General features: G+C 31.6%; 1 protein-coding gene across 4 annotated transcripts in view; it reads left to right on the top strand.

Moving 5' to 3' along the window:
* LOC126738777 (uncharacterized) overlaps nt 1–21,090 on the top strand; it is a 66,242-nt gene that overhangs the window by 15,685 nt on the left and 29,467 nt on the right. For all 4 annotated transcript variants that reach the window (XM_050444220.1, XM_050444222.1, XM_050444219.1 and 1 more), the window contains 9 exons: nt 2,397–2,427; nt 2,527–2,591; nt 8,059–8,124; nt 8,334–8,384; nt 8,697–8,768; nt 9,852–9,987; nt 12,455–12,538; nt 13,939–14,988; nt 16,716–16,826. In XM_050444220.1, coding sequence (XP_050300177.1) covers nt 2,397–2,427; nt 2,527–2,591; nt 8,059–8,124; nt 8,334–8,384; nt 8,697–8,768; nt 9,852–9,987; nt 12,455–12,538; nt 13,939–14,988; nt 16,716–16,826 — 1,666 coding nt within the window. The remainder of the gene's footprint in view (nt 1–2,396; nt 2,428–2,526; nt 2,592–8,058; nt 8,125–8,333; nt 8,385–8,696; nt 8,769–9,851; nt 9,988–12,454; nt 12,539–13,938; nt 14,989–16,715; nt 16,827–21,090) is intronic.

Here is a 21,090-nt window from a genome sequence, read left to right as displayed (position 1 = left end):
CGCTAGCGCTCTTAAAAAAAAATATTTCAGAAAAATGCAAAAACACGACTGCTAAGTGAAACTTAACGGTACTTCATTTTTTAGTTAGAAAGGTCTTTTAAAAAGGAAATTGATAGTGTAATTTTTTTTAAATAGATTTTTAAAAAGCGTCAAAAAATCTTAGTAGGCTTGTTTCTGAAATATTATTTTCAATAGTGCTAGCAAATTTAATCCAGTTAGAGTCCCCACCCCGTATACAGTGTGTCCCACTTAAGGGTTAGCCACCCCTCTAAAATGTTTGTTTCTTGACCAATTTTCAAAAACCTTTTTTTGTTGAATAGATGGTCACTTATGAGCCAAGTTCGACATTTAGAGAAAGCAGGTCATGGCCTACTGTATTCAAGTTTGAAGTGCGAAAAATCGAGAAGTTATCTTATAAATATCCTTCAATAAACAACAATCGATCATATTATCATACTATTTTGGGCTTCACAATAATACAACTTCATTTATAAATTTTTTAGTTTTATTTCATTGTTAGGTTGCAATTCACACTTCACTAGTTACTTAATAATGTAATGTAGGCTAAGCAGCAAAAACTGAAAATAATTACCTTAAGGAATTACCTAACACCAAAGATAATAATACTACTAGTATTTTATCTTTGCTAACACTCAAATTTAAAAATTAATGCCACAAAACTAAATATTAGTTCCTTCAATATGTCCTCCATTAATTCTTATACATTTTTCTATGCGTCTTCTGTTATTTACTACCACCGTTCTTAACTGTACCCTGCTTATTTCATTACACTCTTGTCCAATACGCTCACAAAGATCATGTAGAGTTTGTGGTCTTGATTTGTATACTTTCTTTTTAAGAGTTCCCCAAAGAAAAAAATCTAAGGGAGAAAGGTCGGGGGGAACGTGCTGGCCACTGAATGAAAGGACTGTTTCGTCCTATCCATCGATTCGGATAATTCTGATTTAGCCAATTCCGCACTACCACTGCATTGTGGATAGGCGCACCGTAAAATTGTATGTGTAAGTTTCTTGTTTCGGCTAACGGCAAATCATCGATTACGTCTCTAAAATCACCTTCCAGGAATCAAAGAAAATTAAGTCCATTTAGATTTTCATTAAAGAAAAACGGCCCGATTATACGTTCGTTCAAGATACCGCACCATACGTTAATTTTCTGCGAATACTGCCTTTTACATTGTATCACCCAATAGGGATTTACGTTACTCCATATTCTAATATTTTGAGATGACACAATGCCGTTTGTAGTAAATGTTGCCTCATCGGTGTATAAAATATTTTTTAAAAATGTAGGGTTAGCCAAATACTCGCCTTGTAACCACAAACAATATTCCATCCTGCGTTCTTCATCCCCGTGTTCCAAACTGTGAAGGAATATAGGCTTGAAAGGCTTCTTGTTATTTTTCTTTAAACACCTCCATATGTAATTTTTGGAAATATTTAAGTTGGCACTGGCAACTCTAATGCTAGATTGCGGATTAGCATTAAAGTATTCAAGAATTATTTGGTTATTATTATTTGCTCGATTACGAAGTAAATGAGGACGTACTCCGCCTACTGAAGCAGACTGATCAAACCCGTAGTTTATTCTGGCTATTGTTGAATCGTGGATGTTTTTACCAGGATTTCTCCTGTTAAATTCCGCCGCAGCTTCACGAAATGTTCTAACTCCATTGCCAACTAGCCCTACTACTTCATTCAATCAATTATATTCACCCATAATTGTTCGACAAGCAGTCAAAATGGACTAAATGCATGAAAACTTTGACAAACTGTCAGGAACATTTTCTTTCATAGCATACTTGGGTAAAATTCCCACAAAATAATTTTTAACCAGACACAATCATATCTTTGGAATTTAACAAAAAAACTCATAAAAAAACAAACAAATTGAGCCCAAAATAGTATGATAATATGATCGATTGTTGTTTATTGAAGGATATTTCCAACCTTTGTGTTCTCAAGACGCATGCCAATTAGCCAAAAAATTAAAAAAAATTCGTATTTGATTAAGAATGTTATTGCGCCTTTTAAAAATTTGACTCCAATTTATTTCAACACCCTGTATACTATCATAACCAAATTTGGTACATTTATGATTTAAGTGGTCCTGAACAATAATCCAGTACCATTTTTCAAAAATAAACATCGCTAATACTACTTCTCGATTTTTCGCACTTCAAACTTGAATACAGTAGGTCATGACCTGCTTTTTCTAAATGTCGAACTTGGCTCATAAGTGCCATTTTTGACCATCTATCCAACAAAAAAAGGTTTTTGAAAATTGGTCCAGAAACAAAAATTTTAGAGCGGTGGCTAACCCTTAAGTGGGACACACTCTATGTATATTATATATAACGTTTTTTTTGTTTTTAGCATACTTCCAACCGGATATCCGAACAAACGAGTAAGCATAGATTCTATATCTTGTTAAGAAAATGCTTTTAGGAGCAAAACAAAAATTTTTTTCATGTTGATAAAATAACCTTTTTTTGACATGTTTTAGAAGCTGTTTACAAGCCACTGAGAATTAAGATATCCAGGAATCGTGCGGTGCCGTCAGATGTCTCGGTAAGCGGTTATTTATTTATTTATTTAAATACTTTTGGATCTTATGGGTTACCAACTATAACTATCCAAGATAGGTTGGTCGAAATGGTTCTGTTGCCTGGCCGTCAGGATCACTCGATCACAATCCGCTTGATTTTTATTTATGGGGGCTTATGAGAGATTTAGTCTATGTCAAGTTTCAAATACAAAGATTTCTTACATAACGTGAGTCGAATATGAATTATTCAAAGCGATATTATTGACATGCTTAAAATACCGAAGTTGTCGTAAATAATTTCATCATTTCGGCCCTTGTTTACATTATTTGTTTTTAAAAAATGTGACTATTACTGGTTTACAAAAAAAACCTTACTGTGCCATCATCCACTTGAATAAAAACCAATTCGATTGAGATTAAATTAATTTACCTAATCTGCTTAGTATTTAAAATCCTCAAGACTAGATATGTAAGTTTCATTAAATTGGGTCTGATGTAGTTTTTATGATATATAGCTTAAATTCGGAATAAAGGGCATTTTGCTTTCCAAACGGTTTCAAGCATCTACTGTGATATTGTTAAATATTATTCAAAATATAATGTATGAACTTAAATTCTTCAGAAGCTAAGAACTTTTTGTGATCCTTGGTTTTCTGATTGCTTTGTTCAGAAGAAATCATTAAGTAGCAAGATGTGTCTGGAAGTAGTCTCGAGTGACACGAGTAGTACCAGTGCTACGAAAGTTCTGCAAGTTGTAATATTCGTAAAAGAAATGCTTTGGGAGTTAATTCCACAGACTTACAGATGCACTCGATATTTATGGAGGAGTCGCATCTGCGCGTCGAGTAGCTCTTGCACGTAAAATAGCTCTAAGTGGAAAGATGTGGGTTAGTTCTAAAATTATTATTTCCCATGATGAATTGATAAAACAAACTCAGATCCGCCACTTTCCTTCTGTCCATTCTTGGAGTGTATTATAATATGACAAAACAGGGTCCAAATACAGATAGATACGTCATCTGCTTACGAGAACTAGCCTTCAACATGGAGGTGGACATTTTTAAAATATGATCAATTGCCTTCTTTTTAAACAAAATAATTTTTTATTTATTTATTTACTTAACGATTTTTCTAGTATTATCTTCGAATAGATAGATATCATACTTTATTGTTCAAGAACTACAACATATACTATACAGGGTGTAAATAAATAGATGCGAAAAAATTCAGGGGGTGATTCTTGGGTAAATTTTAAGAAAAAAACTTTATATGATGTATGCCCTAAAAGTCTTAACTTTTGAGGTATCAGGTGGTAAAGATGGAAGAAAAATATATGTTTTTTTACAATACCTGTGAAACCTCTGTAGATATTTTTGTAATATTTGGTATGCATTTTCTATGCATCAAAAGGCATTTTCTGAGGCTCACTAATTTTTTTATTTGTATCAGTGACGTTCGTGCAAGGTTTAAAGTAAATATTTTTGATGAAAAATATGGTACATATTTTTTTTTTGTTTTTGTAGTTTTCTCTACTCTTGACTTTCCTATAAAATAATAAATACTTTTAAATGTTTATTGTTTTTCTCATTATTTAATTAATTAAAAGCTTAAGCTTATTTAACTAGTAGTAGTTATTTGTGTTAAACCCGATGAACCCTAATTTAAATATGTTAAAAAATATAGTTTTAAATTATGATACACATTGATATTATGCGTTCAATTTAGTTGGTTGTTGAAGTCTGCGTTGTCATGATGATCAAACAAAAATAATATTTTTGACAGAAATCATCAAGTTTTCCGGTCAAATTTTATTCATATTAATATTTGTTGCATTGGTAATAACGGTCCTATAAATTGGCCCGCAAGATCGCCTGATAGAACACCCATGAATTTTTCCATATGGGGTTTTATTAAGAACCAGGTTTATCAAACTACACCTCAAAATATAAAGGACCTAAGTTTAAAAATAAGAGAAGCGTGCAATGAAATTTCAACTTATTCAACACCATTCAAAGAAAAATTGTGACCAATGCGCAATAGTGGTAATTTCGAACATTTAGATTAATAACAATTTATTTTATAATTATGTATATATTATTTAATAGCCTTTATTTATTTTAAATAAGTTCTGGATTTTTTTTTCATTATTATATTGTTAAGTTAGTCAGATCATTGTAATATTTATTTTTTTTAATATTGATTTTTAACATTTAGTAGCAATAATGTTATTCAGCAGATGATTATTGAATAAATAAATTGATGACAGCTAATCAAATTGTATACTCTTAAATGTTATTTAAAACACCAAGTTATTTTGTGTCTAAAATGGAATTGTTATTAATATTACCACTTTTATATTATTTTAGCGTTAAAATACATTTTTAAATAAGAACCAAAAAGATACACTTTTTACTGGTAAACAGGTTGTACTTAAAACTCGATTAAAGCCGATCTCTTCACAAGTAAATACCAATATTGTCATAACATCATATCAAGTCAACAACCGTCTTCATAAACTTAGAACTTTTAAGAAATCTATAATAATTATAAAATATTTAATTTCCATAAAAATGATTTCTATTAATTAAGTACCTTAACGACAATGAAGTACGTTAAAAAAGCGCATAAAGAATTCGTAAACGGTAATATTGTTTATAATTTAAAGCATAATCTATTAATAATAAATATTTATCGATTAAATATTTTTTTCACGACGTCACTGGTAAAGATTACTTGTGTTGGTGGAATCAACAATGCAATCGAGCGGCGTTGCGATATTGTTGCCTTTTTCTTTAATATTCATTTAACTTTAAATGATGACTTCTTTATAGGGTATCTTATCATATTTTATGAAAAAAAAAGATTCATATCTTATTAAAGAGGAATAGTATTCTTTCGCCTCTGTTAAAATATTGCATCAGAGGCAAGCAAACAAACTGCCACGGCAATGCTAATTCTAGCCTTTCAATGTTCTAAGAGAATTTTCAGAAAGCTCTGGAAGGATTTTTAGGGAAATACCATCATATCCTGAAGCATTCTGATTTTTCACCCTACTGAGAAATCTACTAATTTCAATGGAGTAGGTGGGTTGAATAACATCCATAGGCATGTAACTTTGAAATAAATAAAAATGGATGTACAAGTTTTGCGTACAAGTTTTTCACCCAAAGTTTAAACATAACGATACTAGGTGTCCCGTGTATAGAGGGGTATACAGGGTGGTAGGTAATGAGTGCGCCAAAAAGCAATTCCAGATTAAATCCCTGAAAATATCGCTATTGATACAGGGTGTTCAAATTTAAGTTCGAAATCTGTTTTTTCTCTATAACTCAAGTTATTTTTGGGGATGACAAATATGATTTCATTCTAATTTTTGACATAAAGTGTAGAGCCAATATGCCAAGAAACCATATTCACACGCTGTTTCATACCATAACATATGTATGTCCAGCTTCAATAATGTAATTAGTAAAAGCACAAGAAGTATTAGTAATAAACCTCTCTAAGTCGCTTTTAGTATGTTGATTTGCACGAGTTTCAAGTCTCCTTCCGCTTTGACCGATGTATTACATATTAGTCAGGATGAGAATACTTTAGTCTGCAAATTCTAGATCTGTGATTAACAATAATCTTGTTTTTGGTATTGACATGTATTAATGATGTATTAATGAGAATTCGAAGATGCTTTGACAAGGAGAAGGACCTCAATAAAATGTGATACTTCGGTAGTCGATTTCTTTAGTGTCTTAACCAAGAAGTTTTTGATTTAAACATTTATTTTGATGTTTTAAATACATTTTATTGCTGGTGTTATCAGGTCTTGATAAATTGATCTAAAAGTTGTTTCAAGAAAAAAGAATGTTATTTATATGCAAGTCTGTGCAACAATGAATTAAACGCAGCAAATTTTTAGTTAATAGGAAGGATGCTTGGAACAAAAGTGAATTACACCATTTGTTGCTGTAGGTTTTTATTTAAATGTCGACTTCAAGTAAATTGGTACTTGACCCTTTATTCACTAAATCAAGAAAGGGTAATGATAGGGAAAGAGAACCTTAATTTTTATTTCATATGTAAATTTACTAGAGCTACAGTAGTAGCCAAAAGTAGATAGACAAAGTATTATTTTCATATAATTGTTTAAAGATTTACCCACAGATCCCCTATGAAAGGACAGGATCATTAGAGCCAAAAAATAAATCTGGTCGACCAAAAAAAATGGACATTAGAGCTGTACGCAAATTAAAACAAATTAGCCAGAATAACCCTTTCATAACTTCTCGTCAAATTCAGATAGAATTACAGGCTCTAGGGATTTGTAATGTGTCCCCAAGGACTGTAAGACGAAGGTTGGTAGAAGAGAATCTATTTGCACGTAGGCCAGCAAAAAAACCATTGCTTTCAAAAAAGAATCGCTTAGCCCGATTGGAATTTGCCCGTCAGTATATACACTGGACAAAGCATGAATGGAAACGTGTTTGCTGGAGCGACGAATCGAAGTTTAATTTGTTTAATTCCGATGGAATTCAATATGTTAGACGTCCTTCTGGCGAGCGTTTTAATCCCAAGTACACAAAACCCACAGTTAAGCATGGAGGTGGATCAGTGATGGTCGAAGACAATTTACCATTGAGATTCCAATTCCAGCAAGATAATGACCCGAAGTATTCCTCCAAAATTATGAAGCAATTTTTCGAAGAAGAAAAAATACCAGTTTTAAAATGGCCATCCCAGTCACCCGATCTTAATCCCATCGAAATTTTATGGGAAATTGTAGATCGTGATATTAGGGATACAAACTATTCAAATAAAGGTGAATTATTCGAACGGTTGCAACAGAAATGGGAAAATATTGGTTTTAAACTCATAGACAATCTTATTGAATCAATGCCACGTAGATGTCAGGCTGTAAAAGACAATAATGGGTATTTTACAAAATACTAATATTGTAGATGGTTTAGTTTGTATTTAAAAAAAATACTTCGAAAAAAAAAGAGTATTGGTTATTTTTTAAATTTATCTATCTACTTTTGTCCAGCGTATATTTAGTTATTTCTTATTATTTACCAAATTAGGTGATGATGAATGCAAAAGAATGTTTTATTATAGTATAAGTCCATCTCAGATCCGGTATCATTCATGTATCTCTATCAGTACTTGATGAAATTTAAAAAAAGGGCATTCTGAGATCTTCTCAACAAATAGCATGAAAACAGCAGTCGAGTTATCTCATCGAAATGCATCACAAGATTGGCATTTATTTATGGACAAAAGACTTCCTCTTAAGAAAATATCTTCCTTTTAATTACAAATATTGTATATATTTTTGGTTAACATAATTTATTATATTTATAAATTTTCCCTGACTGTTCTTCTTTGTGACAATTTAAGCACTAACTTATAGCAATTACTCATTGTCAACCACAAACCTAATAATTTAATTTATTTCTTAGTAAATTTTTTTTTAATTATATGATTTATCTTTTTTAGAGTATCCTCACAACTAGTGATGCAGGTAGCATTTCAGACGATCGGCCACCGTCCGAGCGACCTTTGGTAAGACATCTATGTACTATATTTGATAATTATTTTAATTATTCGATTATCTGTTATGTATTTTTTCCAATAAAACGAATGTTCTGTGTGGTAAATATCCACTATACGTTTTTTCTAAAACATATTGTAAATCGATGTCTTATCTGTAATTAATCTAACTTCTTAAGTTAATCTCTACTTTCGGTATAATTTTAATTTGTTTGTTACAGAGTGTTATGACGACACGTGATGTAGAACAAACACCTTCGGAATACGCTTCGGTAAGTTAATATTAAGAAAATTACTTGCTATTCCTGTCTTTATGTCAATTCGAAATTATTTTACATTGCCTTCAAATAGTTTATGCATGATGGACATAGTCATTGTCTAAACATGATATTTTATTACCAGTAAATCTGACATTTTTTAAATTAAATCTCTTCGGCTTCTCTTATTTTTTCTATGCGATTTTTAAGCATATTTCGATACATTTTAAAGGATTTAAATATTTTTATTAACCTTCACAATATAGTAAATATTTAAGAATAATTTTGTAATTTATACCAGCCATTTAAAACCCTATTTTCTTTTAGTCGCTGTCATCTAACCACGTATTACAACACCAGTTTGCTTCCACTAAACCTTTTCGATCAGTGGATTCCATTGTAAGTACATTTTTTTATTCTTTTAATTTGCTACTATATTATATTATTTTCCTCTTAGTATACCAAAGTTGCAATTGCATCTAATAGATTTAACAACTAGGAGGGTACCAGAAGGGATGATATTGCTAAAACCTCAATAACATATATTATTATCATAATAGTCAGACTTATTCACCTCATCAGGACGCTGATATGATCTTATACAGATAACAAAAGATAATTGGTATTAATGGTATTTCTTTTATCTTTGATTTTTCCATCTTTTTCTATATCATCGTTTCATGTTCTAAATAGTGTTTGGATCACCTGTAAATAGTGTTTTTCTCCCGTAATGTGTCTAATTAAACCTGAAAAACATTATTTCATTCTCATCGTCTTCTAATTTTCAAATTGAGATAGGGATATACCGGGTGTCTTAGGAAAATGGTTCGCCCCTATAACTTTTTTAATTTTTAAGTAAAAAAAATGAAATTGAAGAAATGACTGAAAAAAATGAAGTTGTTTTCTGTCACTTCCGCTCTAACCGGAAATAACCCTGGTCTCATACCAAATTATTTGTCAAAAAAACACTTTTAATGAGCCACCCTAGTTCCATTTGAAAAAATTGAGTTAGAGCCGAGAATACGATTTTGCAAACTTTAGACGCATCCAGGAAAGCTGTGAAAAACAAAAGAGAGTCGATTATATTTTTCTAGGACTACTTGATGTAAAATTAACAATTTTAAATTATTCATGGCACTTTAGATTGAAAATTAAAAAATTAAATAATTTAAAGGTTAGATGTCAAAAGTTGACATATGGGGTGTCATTCGATTGTGAAAAAAAGTGAATTTGATTTTTTTACCTTTTTCTTTATCATCGTTTCATTTTCTAAATAGTGTTTGGATCGCCTGGAAATAGTGTTTTTGTAAAATATCTCAGAACCATTTTTATTGACATTTGCATTTTTTCACATTTTCGCTCCTCAGTTAGCCAGTTCCATCTCATAAATCAAAGTCATATGAAATGGTCCTATTTATTTATATGTTCACTATTTTATTAATAAAAATAAAATATTTAACTTTTTACGTCTTATATATATAGGCCTTATCGGATTTTACCCGTTATTCTACCACAAGAACCGATTCAGTAGGTGGAAATAGCCCTGTTCCGTCCAACTACCTGGACGACGATGTTTTATCACCGGATATATTAAGTGATGATTATAATGTGGATGGAGGTAAGCAAAATAAATTAGTTGTTAGAATAAGAAATGATTCGTTTAAATTATTGTGGTTAATATGGTGCAAACTAACTCTGAAATGCAGTATCGTGATTAGAATTAGACCAATAAGCAAAGCAAAATAATAGACGAAGGGTCCTGTTTACTTCACAATCTTTATTAAACGCGTCGGGATTTTTGAAATAAAAATTGTGAAGTAAACAGGACCCTTCGTCTATTATTTTGCTTTGCATAATGGTACTTCACCCTGGAGAAATTTATGGTGATCTTAGACCAATAAATTTGACAGGGAAAAAAGATACAGGGTGGTGAGTTTCGAAGGCGGAAACTGAAACGGCAGAAAACCTGAAAATAATATCAGTTTTTAATATAAACTACAGTAGTGGAAAAATGTAGAGCAACATTTAATAAGTGTTAATAAGTGTTACTTAGTGTTAGTTTAAACTGATAAGTTGACGGTATTTGGCTGCTTAAGATGCCTCGCGGTAAACATTTATCTGTCGATATTAAAAATAGAATTGTTGATTTATACAAAAGTGGTCAAAAGCAGATTGCTATTGCAAAGACATTTAGGTTACATAGATCTATCGTGTCTCGTATAATTAAGCAGTTTCATATAAATAGCGACTTATCTGTTAAGAAAAAGTCAGGGAGACGTAGAAAAACCACTCCATATACCGATAAACAAATTATCAAAATTGCTAAAAATGAGCCTTTTCTGGGATCCAATAAGATAAAGCACCGCATATCCGAAGAGCTTGTAGTAAACGTGACTTCAAGGACGTTGAGCAATAGACTATTAGAGGCCAAGTTATTTGCCAGAAAACCTGCCAAAAAAACCGCTACTGTCAAAAAAAAATAGATGTTCCCGTTTAAGTTTTGCCAAAACGCATCTATATTATACAGAGCATGGTTGGAAAAAGGTAATCTGGAGCACTGAATCCAAGTTTTGTTTGTTCAAAAGTGATGGAATTGTGTATGTTAAACGCCCTGTCAATGAAAGACTCAACCCCAAGTATACCTGTCCAACAGTGAAACATGGTGGTGGAGCAGTAATGGTTTGGGGATGCTTTTCGGGCTATGGTATGGGCCTACTGTATAAAATAGAAGGTATAATAAATCGGTTTCAATATAAGGACATATTAGAGAGCCAAATGATTCCATATGCTGATGATACTATGCCTTTAAGACATTTATTTTAACAGGACAACGATCCCAAGTATTCTTCTCGGTGGTTCGTAAAAGCTTGGTTCAGAAAAGAAAATATTAATGTAATGGAATGGCCTTCACAATCCCCTGATCTCAATCCAATTGAGAATCCGTGGGACATTTTAGATTCCAAAATCGGAGGAAAATCTTATAAAAATCAGCAAGAATTGTTTGAAGCATTAAAGGAAGCATGGGTGAATATGGATCCATGGATTATTTCTAAGCTAATAAGATCTATGCCAAAACGTTGCGAAGATGTAATTAAGAATAACGGGTACTTTACAAAATATTAACTTATGTTTTTTTATATTTATTAGAAATGAAATAAAAACGAATATTAAAAAATGTTGCTTTACTTTTTTCCACCTAAAAAATAATTTTTTAATACAAAAATACTGAGGACAAGGAAACATGTTTTTTTTTTCTTAATATTAAATTGCTTGTGTAATAATAAATTACTGGAATTAATTTTACTTCTGGTTTACATTCACTGCTTTAAAAAATAAAGTATTTTCAAATGTTGCTCTACTTTTTTCCACTACTGTATATTCGAAAAAAGCTTCGTTAGAAAAATACAAGGTGTCAAAATTATACTACTTAGATATTAAAATTTGGTGTGTTTGGATGAGTAGCAAAGATACATCTTGTTTGAAAAAACAATTATTTCAGTTAACCCAGTAGTGTTCGTACGGACACATCTGCGCACAATTTTAATTAAAAAAACGATGCGGCACTGGTTTTTCTCGTAGCAAAAATGATTTATAGAATCCTGATTACAACGAAATATTGCCTTTAATTTTTTTTTGTTTGACACAAAAAAAATTGAAATATATAGTGACTATAAAAAGAAAAATAAAAAATTAACAAACAAAAACGAAAATAAAAATTGTATTAAAACTAGTGACTTTCAACAATAATAAGCGAAGGTGAATTAGGTCGAAACATTGTTTCGTCCGAATATTGGACGCACTTTATGAATAGTGGCAAATAAACTTTCACCATTTTGATAATAATTTTTGACATTCAGGACGAGTCCACGTCTGTCATTATCTGTCACGCCATAATTATGTGACATTATAACTCTCAAACTTGGCGCGAAATTCAAATCCTCGTTTTTATTGAAGCACGTATTATATAGTTGCGTCGGCTGAGATTCCAAGGGATAGAAAAGGAATTGGTTGTTTTTCTTAATCATTTTGATGTTCCCAATCTCTACGATTTAAAGTTTACTGATATATATATTTATTTTTTTTAGTTCGCGATATTGTTCAGGATAATATAGTAACCTCAAGCCTTAATATCCTTGATTTGGAAGACCCCAAGCCCGAAATGTCGTCAGGTAAGTTTTCGTTTATTGCGAATTCGACATATAAGTAATTCACGAAGTAATTAAAAAAAATCATTCATTATTCTCAAACAGACCTTAATAATATGTAACAAGGAGGAAAAGAAACTCAAAGTCGACGTCTCACAAATGTAGTGCCTATTAGGTTACACGTTTCGCCTGACGGCATCAGATTAAAATATGCAGCTATGATTAGGCAATAAGTCACAGAAAAAATATGCCTTATTTTAAGTACAATAACACACATTAAAGAACACTTATGATAACATACTTTAGGTAAACGTGAGATGGTAACTACATGGTGTATTGTTATTAACTAAAATATAAATTATTAAACACCCAATTTTATTAGAATCCGATGCATATAAAGATCTTATAAAGGAATATGTAGTCAATGGATAAAAAAATCTTATATATACTGCAAAAGTTATAATTAAAGTAACAAACTAAAAAAATTAATTATTATAGGAAATTTTCGAAATGACTGCCATTTTTCTCATATTATATTTTTCATTTAACATTTAAAAAATCATTTTTTGTTGGATATATTCGTCACTAATTTCCCTTTCATCTAGCTCCTCATAAAAAGTAATAACTCGTTGACGTAGCTCAATTTCACTGTTTACTGGTGTTGTGTACACCCTTTCCGCTATATTACCCCCACAAATAAAAATCAACGAATGTCAGATCTGGCGATCTCGCCGGCCAATCCCATGGTCCCATACGCCTAAACCATCTCATTAAACATGTCGTACAGTTCTCTTGTTACACTGTCTCTATAGTTAGGCTCAGTGAATTTTTGGAATTTGGGAATTTCAGGAGATACAGGCATTAAAACGATTAATTAACAGTGGGCGCGGACTATAAATAGGCTGTTGGTAAACGACATAATATGCTGCTTTCTTGATTTTGGTTAACAAAGTGGCAACATGGGATACCTGCGTTGTAAGTATAGAGGTATTCTACGTTGCCAAGTTGCTTTTTTTCATTACCTTTTTTGTTAAGAATCGTTGATTATTCAAAAAAAATATATATTTGGTTAGCAAATAAACGAACATTTTAAAGAGTACATTTTTTACATGTTACAAAATACAACATCTTAAAAAAATATTCAGTGGATTAAGAAAAATATATATTGTATTAAAAATTGGAAAGTCGATTTGACATCATAGTCTATGGTTTGCAGCTAGGCTTATTCTAGGCATTCAATGTTTTAAGTATGATATTCAAATTTCATGTGATGATATTACAATTTTCCGCTTCCACTGTTTTTTTATTTAATTCAACATCGAATTCATAAGAGTTTTTATCATGACTTTTCTTGAGAGCCAAACTTCGAGTTTCTATTTGAATTTCTTGCTGTCATCAATATTTACCCGAAACATTATTTTCAGGCGTATTTTATAGCAGTCCACCCATTTTACCATCTTCACCTAAATCACTTTCGGACGACTTTCGATTCTGTCGTTCTGAAATGTTTACATCCTCTCCGGTAAAACGATCTCGCTACTTCGCAAGAGAGTTACCTTTAATCGATACATCTAAGATAAACCAACATCCTGACCCTATTGGTGCAGATGTACAGGATGCTATTGATTTTGAAACTGTTCACAATAATAATGAAAATATGGCCCTTGCAAATAATTCGACGCAAGAAAATGTCGTTAATGTATTAAACACTGAGGAGGCGGACGAGGTTATTAGGAATATGGCTATTAGAAAGCAAACCTTGCTACAGGGGAAATTCCAGTATAATTCTGCATCGCAAAAAGATATTCTTGGTGATCAAACAGCTCAAAATTCCAAAGAAACTCAAAGTTCTAGTTTCTTTGAAACTGAACAGATTTCTAGGTCTATGTCGCAAAACGATACAAATATCGAAAAAAGCAAAAGTAAAGATAAACAGGATGCTAAAAGTGCTTGCAACGAACAGCAGCCTGAGCTAAAACAATTAAGTGTTGTGGTGTCAAAACAGGTAACCTCTAAAAGAGAGATAAAGTTGCAAAAAGAATTAGAGCCTCAACAAATTTCCAATAATACGGATATGATTAACAAATCGGCCCAGGAACTTAGGGAAAGGGTCCCAGAGTTACCATTAAACACATCTCAATCTGGTATCCAAATAAACGAAGTGGACAATTTCAGTTTGGCCGTAAATGTGGGTTTACCTGATACTCAGTACTCCGAAAAGCCTTCCACAGAACAAACTGTATCAAAAAAAGGCGAATTAATGGAGCCGGCAGTTATAGACTTGTCTAAGACGGATGATGAAGATGAAAATACTTCTGCTGACAGAGATAACAATAATGTGAAGACAGTACCTGCCAAAAAACCAAGACCAGAAGAGAAGAAAAGTGAACAGCCCGTAGATGAGGCAATGATGAACACCGCTGAATTGCTTACGGTTTTGAATAATAGTCAATCGCAAGGGGTCGGAGAGCAAAGTAAGTATATTTTGTTTTTATTTTTTTAAATAAGTATTAAAAAGTCTCAGTTGAATTATTATATTGACTAAAAGTAGCGTCCTTAGTAAGTAGCGTAGATGGAGTTCACAGGTTTAAGAAAAAAAAATGAAAAACTCACCTTTTTTGAAAAGGTGCCGACGTTTCGACGTGATTTACGTCTGTTTTCTGTGAAGAAGCTTTTTTGTCGATTGCATATATACTAATGGCAACAAAACAATATATGTAGATGGGCACATTATGTGATTATGCTTTGAACAAACTTAACATAAATCACAGATAATAGACAATAAGTTTTTTTGTATACTTCACATCACTAACATATCACTTCTACGATATACATTTTAATTATTATTCCACTTTTATTACAAACCTTTAACGTAGAATTTTTGATTACACATTAAAACTATATGGGTTTTTTCATTGAATTAATTTAAAATATGTTTTGTCCACACTTGTCTGTTGGTTCCAAAGTCCACACTTTGGAACCAACAAAACATAAATTTCTTTGATTACTATATGTGGAACAAATAATATAGAGTAGTGAGTATCATCCAGACATTTACTAACAAAATTTACTTTAAAATTTTCTACATTGCAACACCTTCAAATAAGTTAATTAACAAATAACTAATAAATAAAAAAATTGTTTTAAAATAGTCATTAATTTTTGAACAACTCTCCTGGTTTTGTTTTACGTTTTTTCGTCTAAAAATTAAAATTGAATGATTTTATTTTCTTTAGTTCACCATCAATTACCGAACATCCAATGTGGTATGGAAATATTTGTGTATTGACTAAATGCAAATAAGGAGATTAGATTTGTTTCAAAATAAATGAGATTCTAAAGTATACTTTTTCTTATCAGATGCACTATTCTTGATTAAAATAATTAAACCAACATAACGCAGCACCGATTACCGATTTTCGACAACAAATAGAATCTAGTTATTCTTAAATAAATGTCATTTTAACAACCGTTAATAATTGCTTACTTATAGTAAGTGGTTGAAGTTAATAAATATCACAGCGAATAATTTATCTGATTTTTAAATGCCTTTTTGAAGTTATTTTAGTTGTCCGCTTTTTTCTGAGTACCATTAAATACGGTATATTATACAAATGCAAAAATTACAATGCAATGCGTATAAAGCTTTGCCGATGGTAATGCAACATGAGACAGACACATTTATTAGGAAAGATTATTGTAATCGTGCGGTATCGACTTAAATCGGCATCGCCGACTTGGGGAAACTGGCAGTTTCAACTAAAGTTCTCCAGAAGGTAAACCTTGAACTGTCAGAATTCCTAAAATAAAAGGACCAAGGACGAGGGCTTCAAAAATCGAAAAATATATTTGAAACCAGTACGTGCTTTAGTCACAAGTTTTGTTTATAGATGAAGACATTTTCTTGAAATGCTATTGACAATTTACATAACATTCATGTGTGCGTGTGGGCGGAAGAATCCCTATGCTTTTTAAGTCTACCTCATCGGATAATTTTTGGACGGAAGAATTCGTTTTTTTTCTCCTCTTTTGGGGTTTGTCCATTGTCCAAGTCTTATTGTGTTCACCCCGATATTGTATCTGATATTGCATTTGATATTGCTATTTAAGAAGTTCTCCTTAAACCCATATAATCTTTAATTATATAAGCGTAGTAATGTTTAAGGATAATTTGACTTTTAAGGTTTATTTTCCTTTATAGGTACTGATGAAAGTGTTTATGAAGCACCAACTAAAATATCTACCGCAGTCGTAAAGGAAGTACCCATAAAAAAAACCAAAAGGAATACCAAAGTAAAAGCAAAAGATAATGGTAAGTATTAATACTTTGTCGTTTATACTTGTTGTTGAGCAGCCTTAAGTCTTAAAAAAAAACAAATTAGTTATAAGCTAAGCTTAATTATAAGTTAGCGCTTTACTGGTGCGTTAGCTTTTTCTATTTTTAATAAATAACAGCAGTTGTTAGCAGTATGTTTGGGGCTATGTCTATATATAATTCGGTCTTTTCAAGTTGTACGTCAAATACTACCCGTAATTAATTTACTTGAAATGCATAAGTATTTAGAAAGTTGCTTAAGTAAGCCAAGTTTGGTAGTAGATTTTGTGTATTTTTTATTGCCCCCGTTTTTTTGCTTGTTTGGTGGCCTCCACACGTTCTTGGTTGATAGTCTAAGAGTCAACGACAAAAAACTCAATTTTTAATATTTGGCGAATCACCAAAATTTTCAATCAATCAAATAAATTTATCCTTACCGATTTTTTATGCTTATTATAATAACATATTGAACAACCTGACTCTAAAAATAGCTAAATACATGTAGCACAAAAATTGACATTTCTTTGCAGTATTTATACTGCATCAATAAAATAATCTTTACTTAAATATGCCCAATTTTTTTTTATAATTCATTAAGTAGAAATCAGTTGTGTGCAGTTTTACATAATAATACTTTAAATTACTATGTTTTATTGTTTTTTTAAAGAGATATCGTTATTTAAAAAAAATTAGTCATCAACATCGGCATGACCTGATTGGGATATGTTTTTGAAGGTGGTAGACAATGGTACAGTGAAAACATCTTGTCGAACTTGCATTGTCTTATTTATTTAATGTAACACAACGTTTCGGTTGGTAAGTATCTTTTCATCAGTTTACACTTGATAACGGTTGGAGATACTTACCAACCGAAACGTCGTGTTACATTAAATAAATAAGACAATGCAAGTTCGACAAGATGTGTCACTGATTGGGATAGTTATAAACAATCATTTGCACCCATCTTTATTATATTTTGTAAACCATCGTAACATAAGTTTCGTGCAACTTTATCAAATTAATAATCAAAGATGACGACAGAAAATGCCTGTTCGACATGGGTCTTTTGTATTCCTCTTTTTGTCACCTACCATTGATTAGTATCAACATAAGAGTACCTAATCTCTTATCTTACTACATACCCGATTATGATAACGTAGGATTTTGTGTCGGTGGCTCCTTTACTATGATGAATGCATGCTGCTGGATGCTTGTAATGAATGGCTTAGATTTCTAATTTATACAGTGCGTATTAGCCAAATGGGATAAATGTTATAATAAATAAAAAGGGGTATTCTCCAAAAAACTCACAGAAAGTAGGTATTTTTATTTGTCTATTTTCTTCAACAACAAAAAATTATATGTAGCAGTGGCCAATACTTATCAAGTTTCTTATACGACATCCTGTTTCTTACTCATTTTTTGGATTCTTCAGAATATCCTCGACATATTTCATGTTCAGGGTCTTTCCCCATATATTGATCCCTCCTCTACAGGAGTTCGGTGAAAAGTAAGAAAAAAAAATTATACAAAACTTTTGGGGTTTTACTTGAAATGTTTGAATCCGATGTCAAAATTTTTTTCTTTTAGAAATGTCAAATTTTGATAGATAGTCAGTTCTTTCTTATGGAACACCGTTTATATGACTTTATAATTAAAAAGAGGGGAATTTTCTGATTTCAAATATATATGTTTAATTACTTTTATTTTGTTATTATTAATTAAAAGTAATTAAACCGTTTTGGAAATATCGGGTCCCAAACTTAAATATTCAAGATCTTCTTAAGCGAGTACATTGTTTGACGTTTACTAGGAAACAAATAATTCTATTATAAATGAATTAAGACAATTTATAATCAATACGACACAAAAAAATTGAACAAAATTATATTAATGTAGTGATGATATAGAGCGGTTATAATTATTTGAATTTATCCAAAAAAAGATACTAATTCTCGCTTAATAAATAATAAATCCTAAGTTTTTATTGTTTCTGTAGAGGGGTTATGTGAAACTTGTATTATGTCCTACACCAATTTCCAACTGTTCCGGAGTTATATTAAGTGTTTTCAGATGTATTGCAAAAATTCGTTACAACACACTCAATACTTCTTCCATTTCAGTTTTGATAATGGAAATCCACATACTTCTGGTTGAAAATTAATCCCAACGTTCGATGTTAGCCATTCATCGATTATTCGCACATTAAGAGAAAATAAAAGCATTTCTATAAATTAATACCAATGGAAGACGATTTTGATAGCAGAACAAATTTTTGTGTACAAATGATTGAAAAGCTAGATATAACAATGAGAATGTTTTGTTTTTTGATGAGTTCATCTTTTCGCGTCATGCACATTATATTTGGGCCCTATTAAGGAGGACGTCCACTGAATCGGGTCGGTTCGGCACGTTCGGTCGGTAACTAGCGACGACGTTTAAAAGTGGTTCGACTATTCGAGCATATAGTATTATTGTGATTAAGCTCCGGTTTAAGCGTTTTTTAAAAAAAAATGAGCAGGTCCTCAGATTCTGAAGAGGATGTTATGATTGCAGTAGCCTGTGCTGAAGTAGAAGCGGTAGAAAAGTGAAAAAGATAGCCGGTATTCGTTGTGGGACACTCTGTATAGGGTCAAATAAAATAAATTATAACATAACATTCCGACGTGCATTTGAAACTATATAATAAGCTGTCTTTTTTGTGTATTTTTGTAAAAACATAAATTATATTCAAAGCAAGAGTTGTACACCACTTAACAGCAAAACGAGAACTTTCACACTCGCACATTTCGCTGACCAAGTTGGCATCCTCAGATAATTAAACTGAGTTTTAAAATCTCCTGATGATGCCAACTTAATAAACAGTAAATAACGAAAACACCGATTTAAGATATAATAAATGATACTTACCAGAACATCCAGTTAATTTGGAGACCTCCTCCCAAGCGTTTTCTTTCCTTAAATTATCATGATAATGTGTTTTGTTTATCATACAATATTCTAAAACTGCGAACAGCTTCGATTAAAATTTCGTTTGACATATTTATCAAATCAACGGTTTTTAAAATTCTTTGAAACAGTTCCTCACTCTATGCGAAAAAATGCTAAAATAGTCGTAGGCTTTCGGCGCAATCGGCAAAAGTTGCCCTCCCCACAATATGAGATCGTCGCCGGAGAAAACCGAACCGACCGAACGTACCGAACCGATTCAGTGCGCGCGGCCCCATTTAAATACATGTGAAGCAAATCCGGCCGATTGTACCGACCGTGCCGAGACGGCCGATGCCGATTCAGTGGGCGCCGTGCTTAAGTCTAAAGAAAATCGTCACTGGACAACATACCCAACACCCTGAAAAGGTCAATATTTGAATAGGAATTGTTGGAGGATCATATCATGGATCCCTTTTTCCCGAGGATAATTATTTAACACTGCTCCAAAATAGCGTCATGCCAAGTTTACCAAATCTATATTCTGATCCAAAAAAACCCACAAGTTCCAGTTAATATCATATGTTTTTAGCATGATAGAGGACTACTCCATTACCTAATCAATGTTTGGCAGTACCTCATCCGAATATTTCCAAATTGGTGGATAGGGAGACGAGGGCTGATAGAAAGGCCAGCACGATCTCCTGATCTGATATAAAGAGACTTTTTTATGGGGATTTGTCAAAAATATTATTTACAAAACTAAATCCCTCGACTTAGCTGACTTAAAAAGACTATGATGATATAATTATTAGTCATTATTATTATAGTCTTTTTTTATACCATAATGTTCGTTACCGTTAATGTGTTTTCCTGTTGTCTAGATTAAGAGAAAAACAGTGTTACTTATTAGTTTTTGAGTGTGTTGTAACAAATTTATGTAACCAAATAATTTTTAATGTTAATTTTTGCAATAAATCGGAAAACATAGTACAGAGTACATGTCTAGAATAATCTGAAGAATCGAAAAATTGAAGAATATTAGTTAGTAATAATAATAAAGTTATTATTGAAAAATATTATTTTATACAGGATGTCACAGGTAAAATAAGGAAGTTGATATTGACCACTGTTATATGACAAACCCTGTATAATTTTTTTTGATGGTAAAAATTGGCAAGTAAAAATACCAATTGAGGTGTTTAAGTGTTTTTTCGAATCTATTTATTTATTATGAAATTTATTCCATGGCTGATACACACTATATTGTGCCTCGCTAGTAAATGTTTATTGTGAAATTGTGGTCTAATTAAGTATATAAAATTATAAAAGT

The sequence above is a fragment of the Anthonomus grandis genome, chromosome 7 (assembly GCF_022605725.1).
Source record: "Anthonomus grandis grandis chromosome 7, icAntGran1.3, whole genome shotgun sequence".
Classification (NCBI taxonomy): domain Eukaryota; kingdom Metazoa; phylum Arthropoda; class Insecta; order Coleoptera; family Curculionidae; genus Anthonomus; species Anthonomus grandis.
This window is presented reverse-complemented; position numbering and strand designations above follow the sequence as displayed.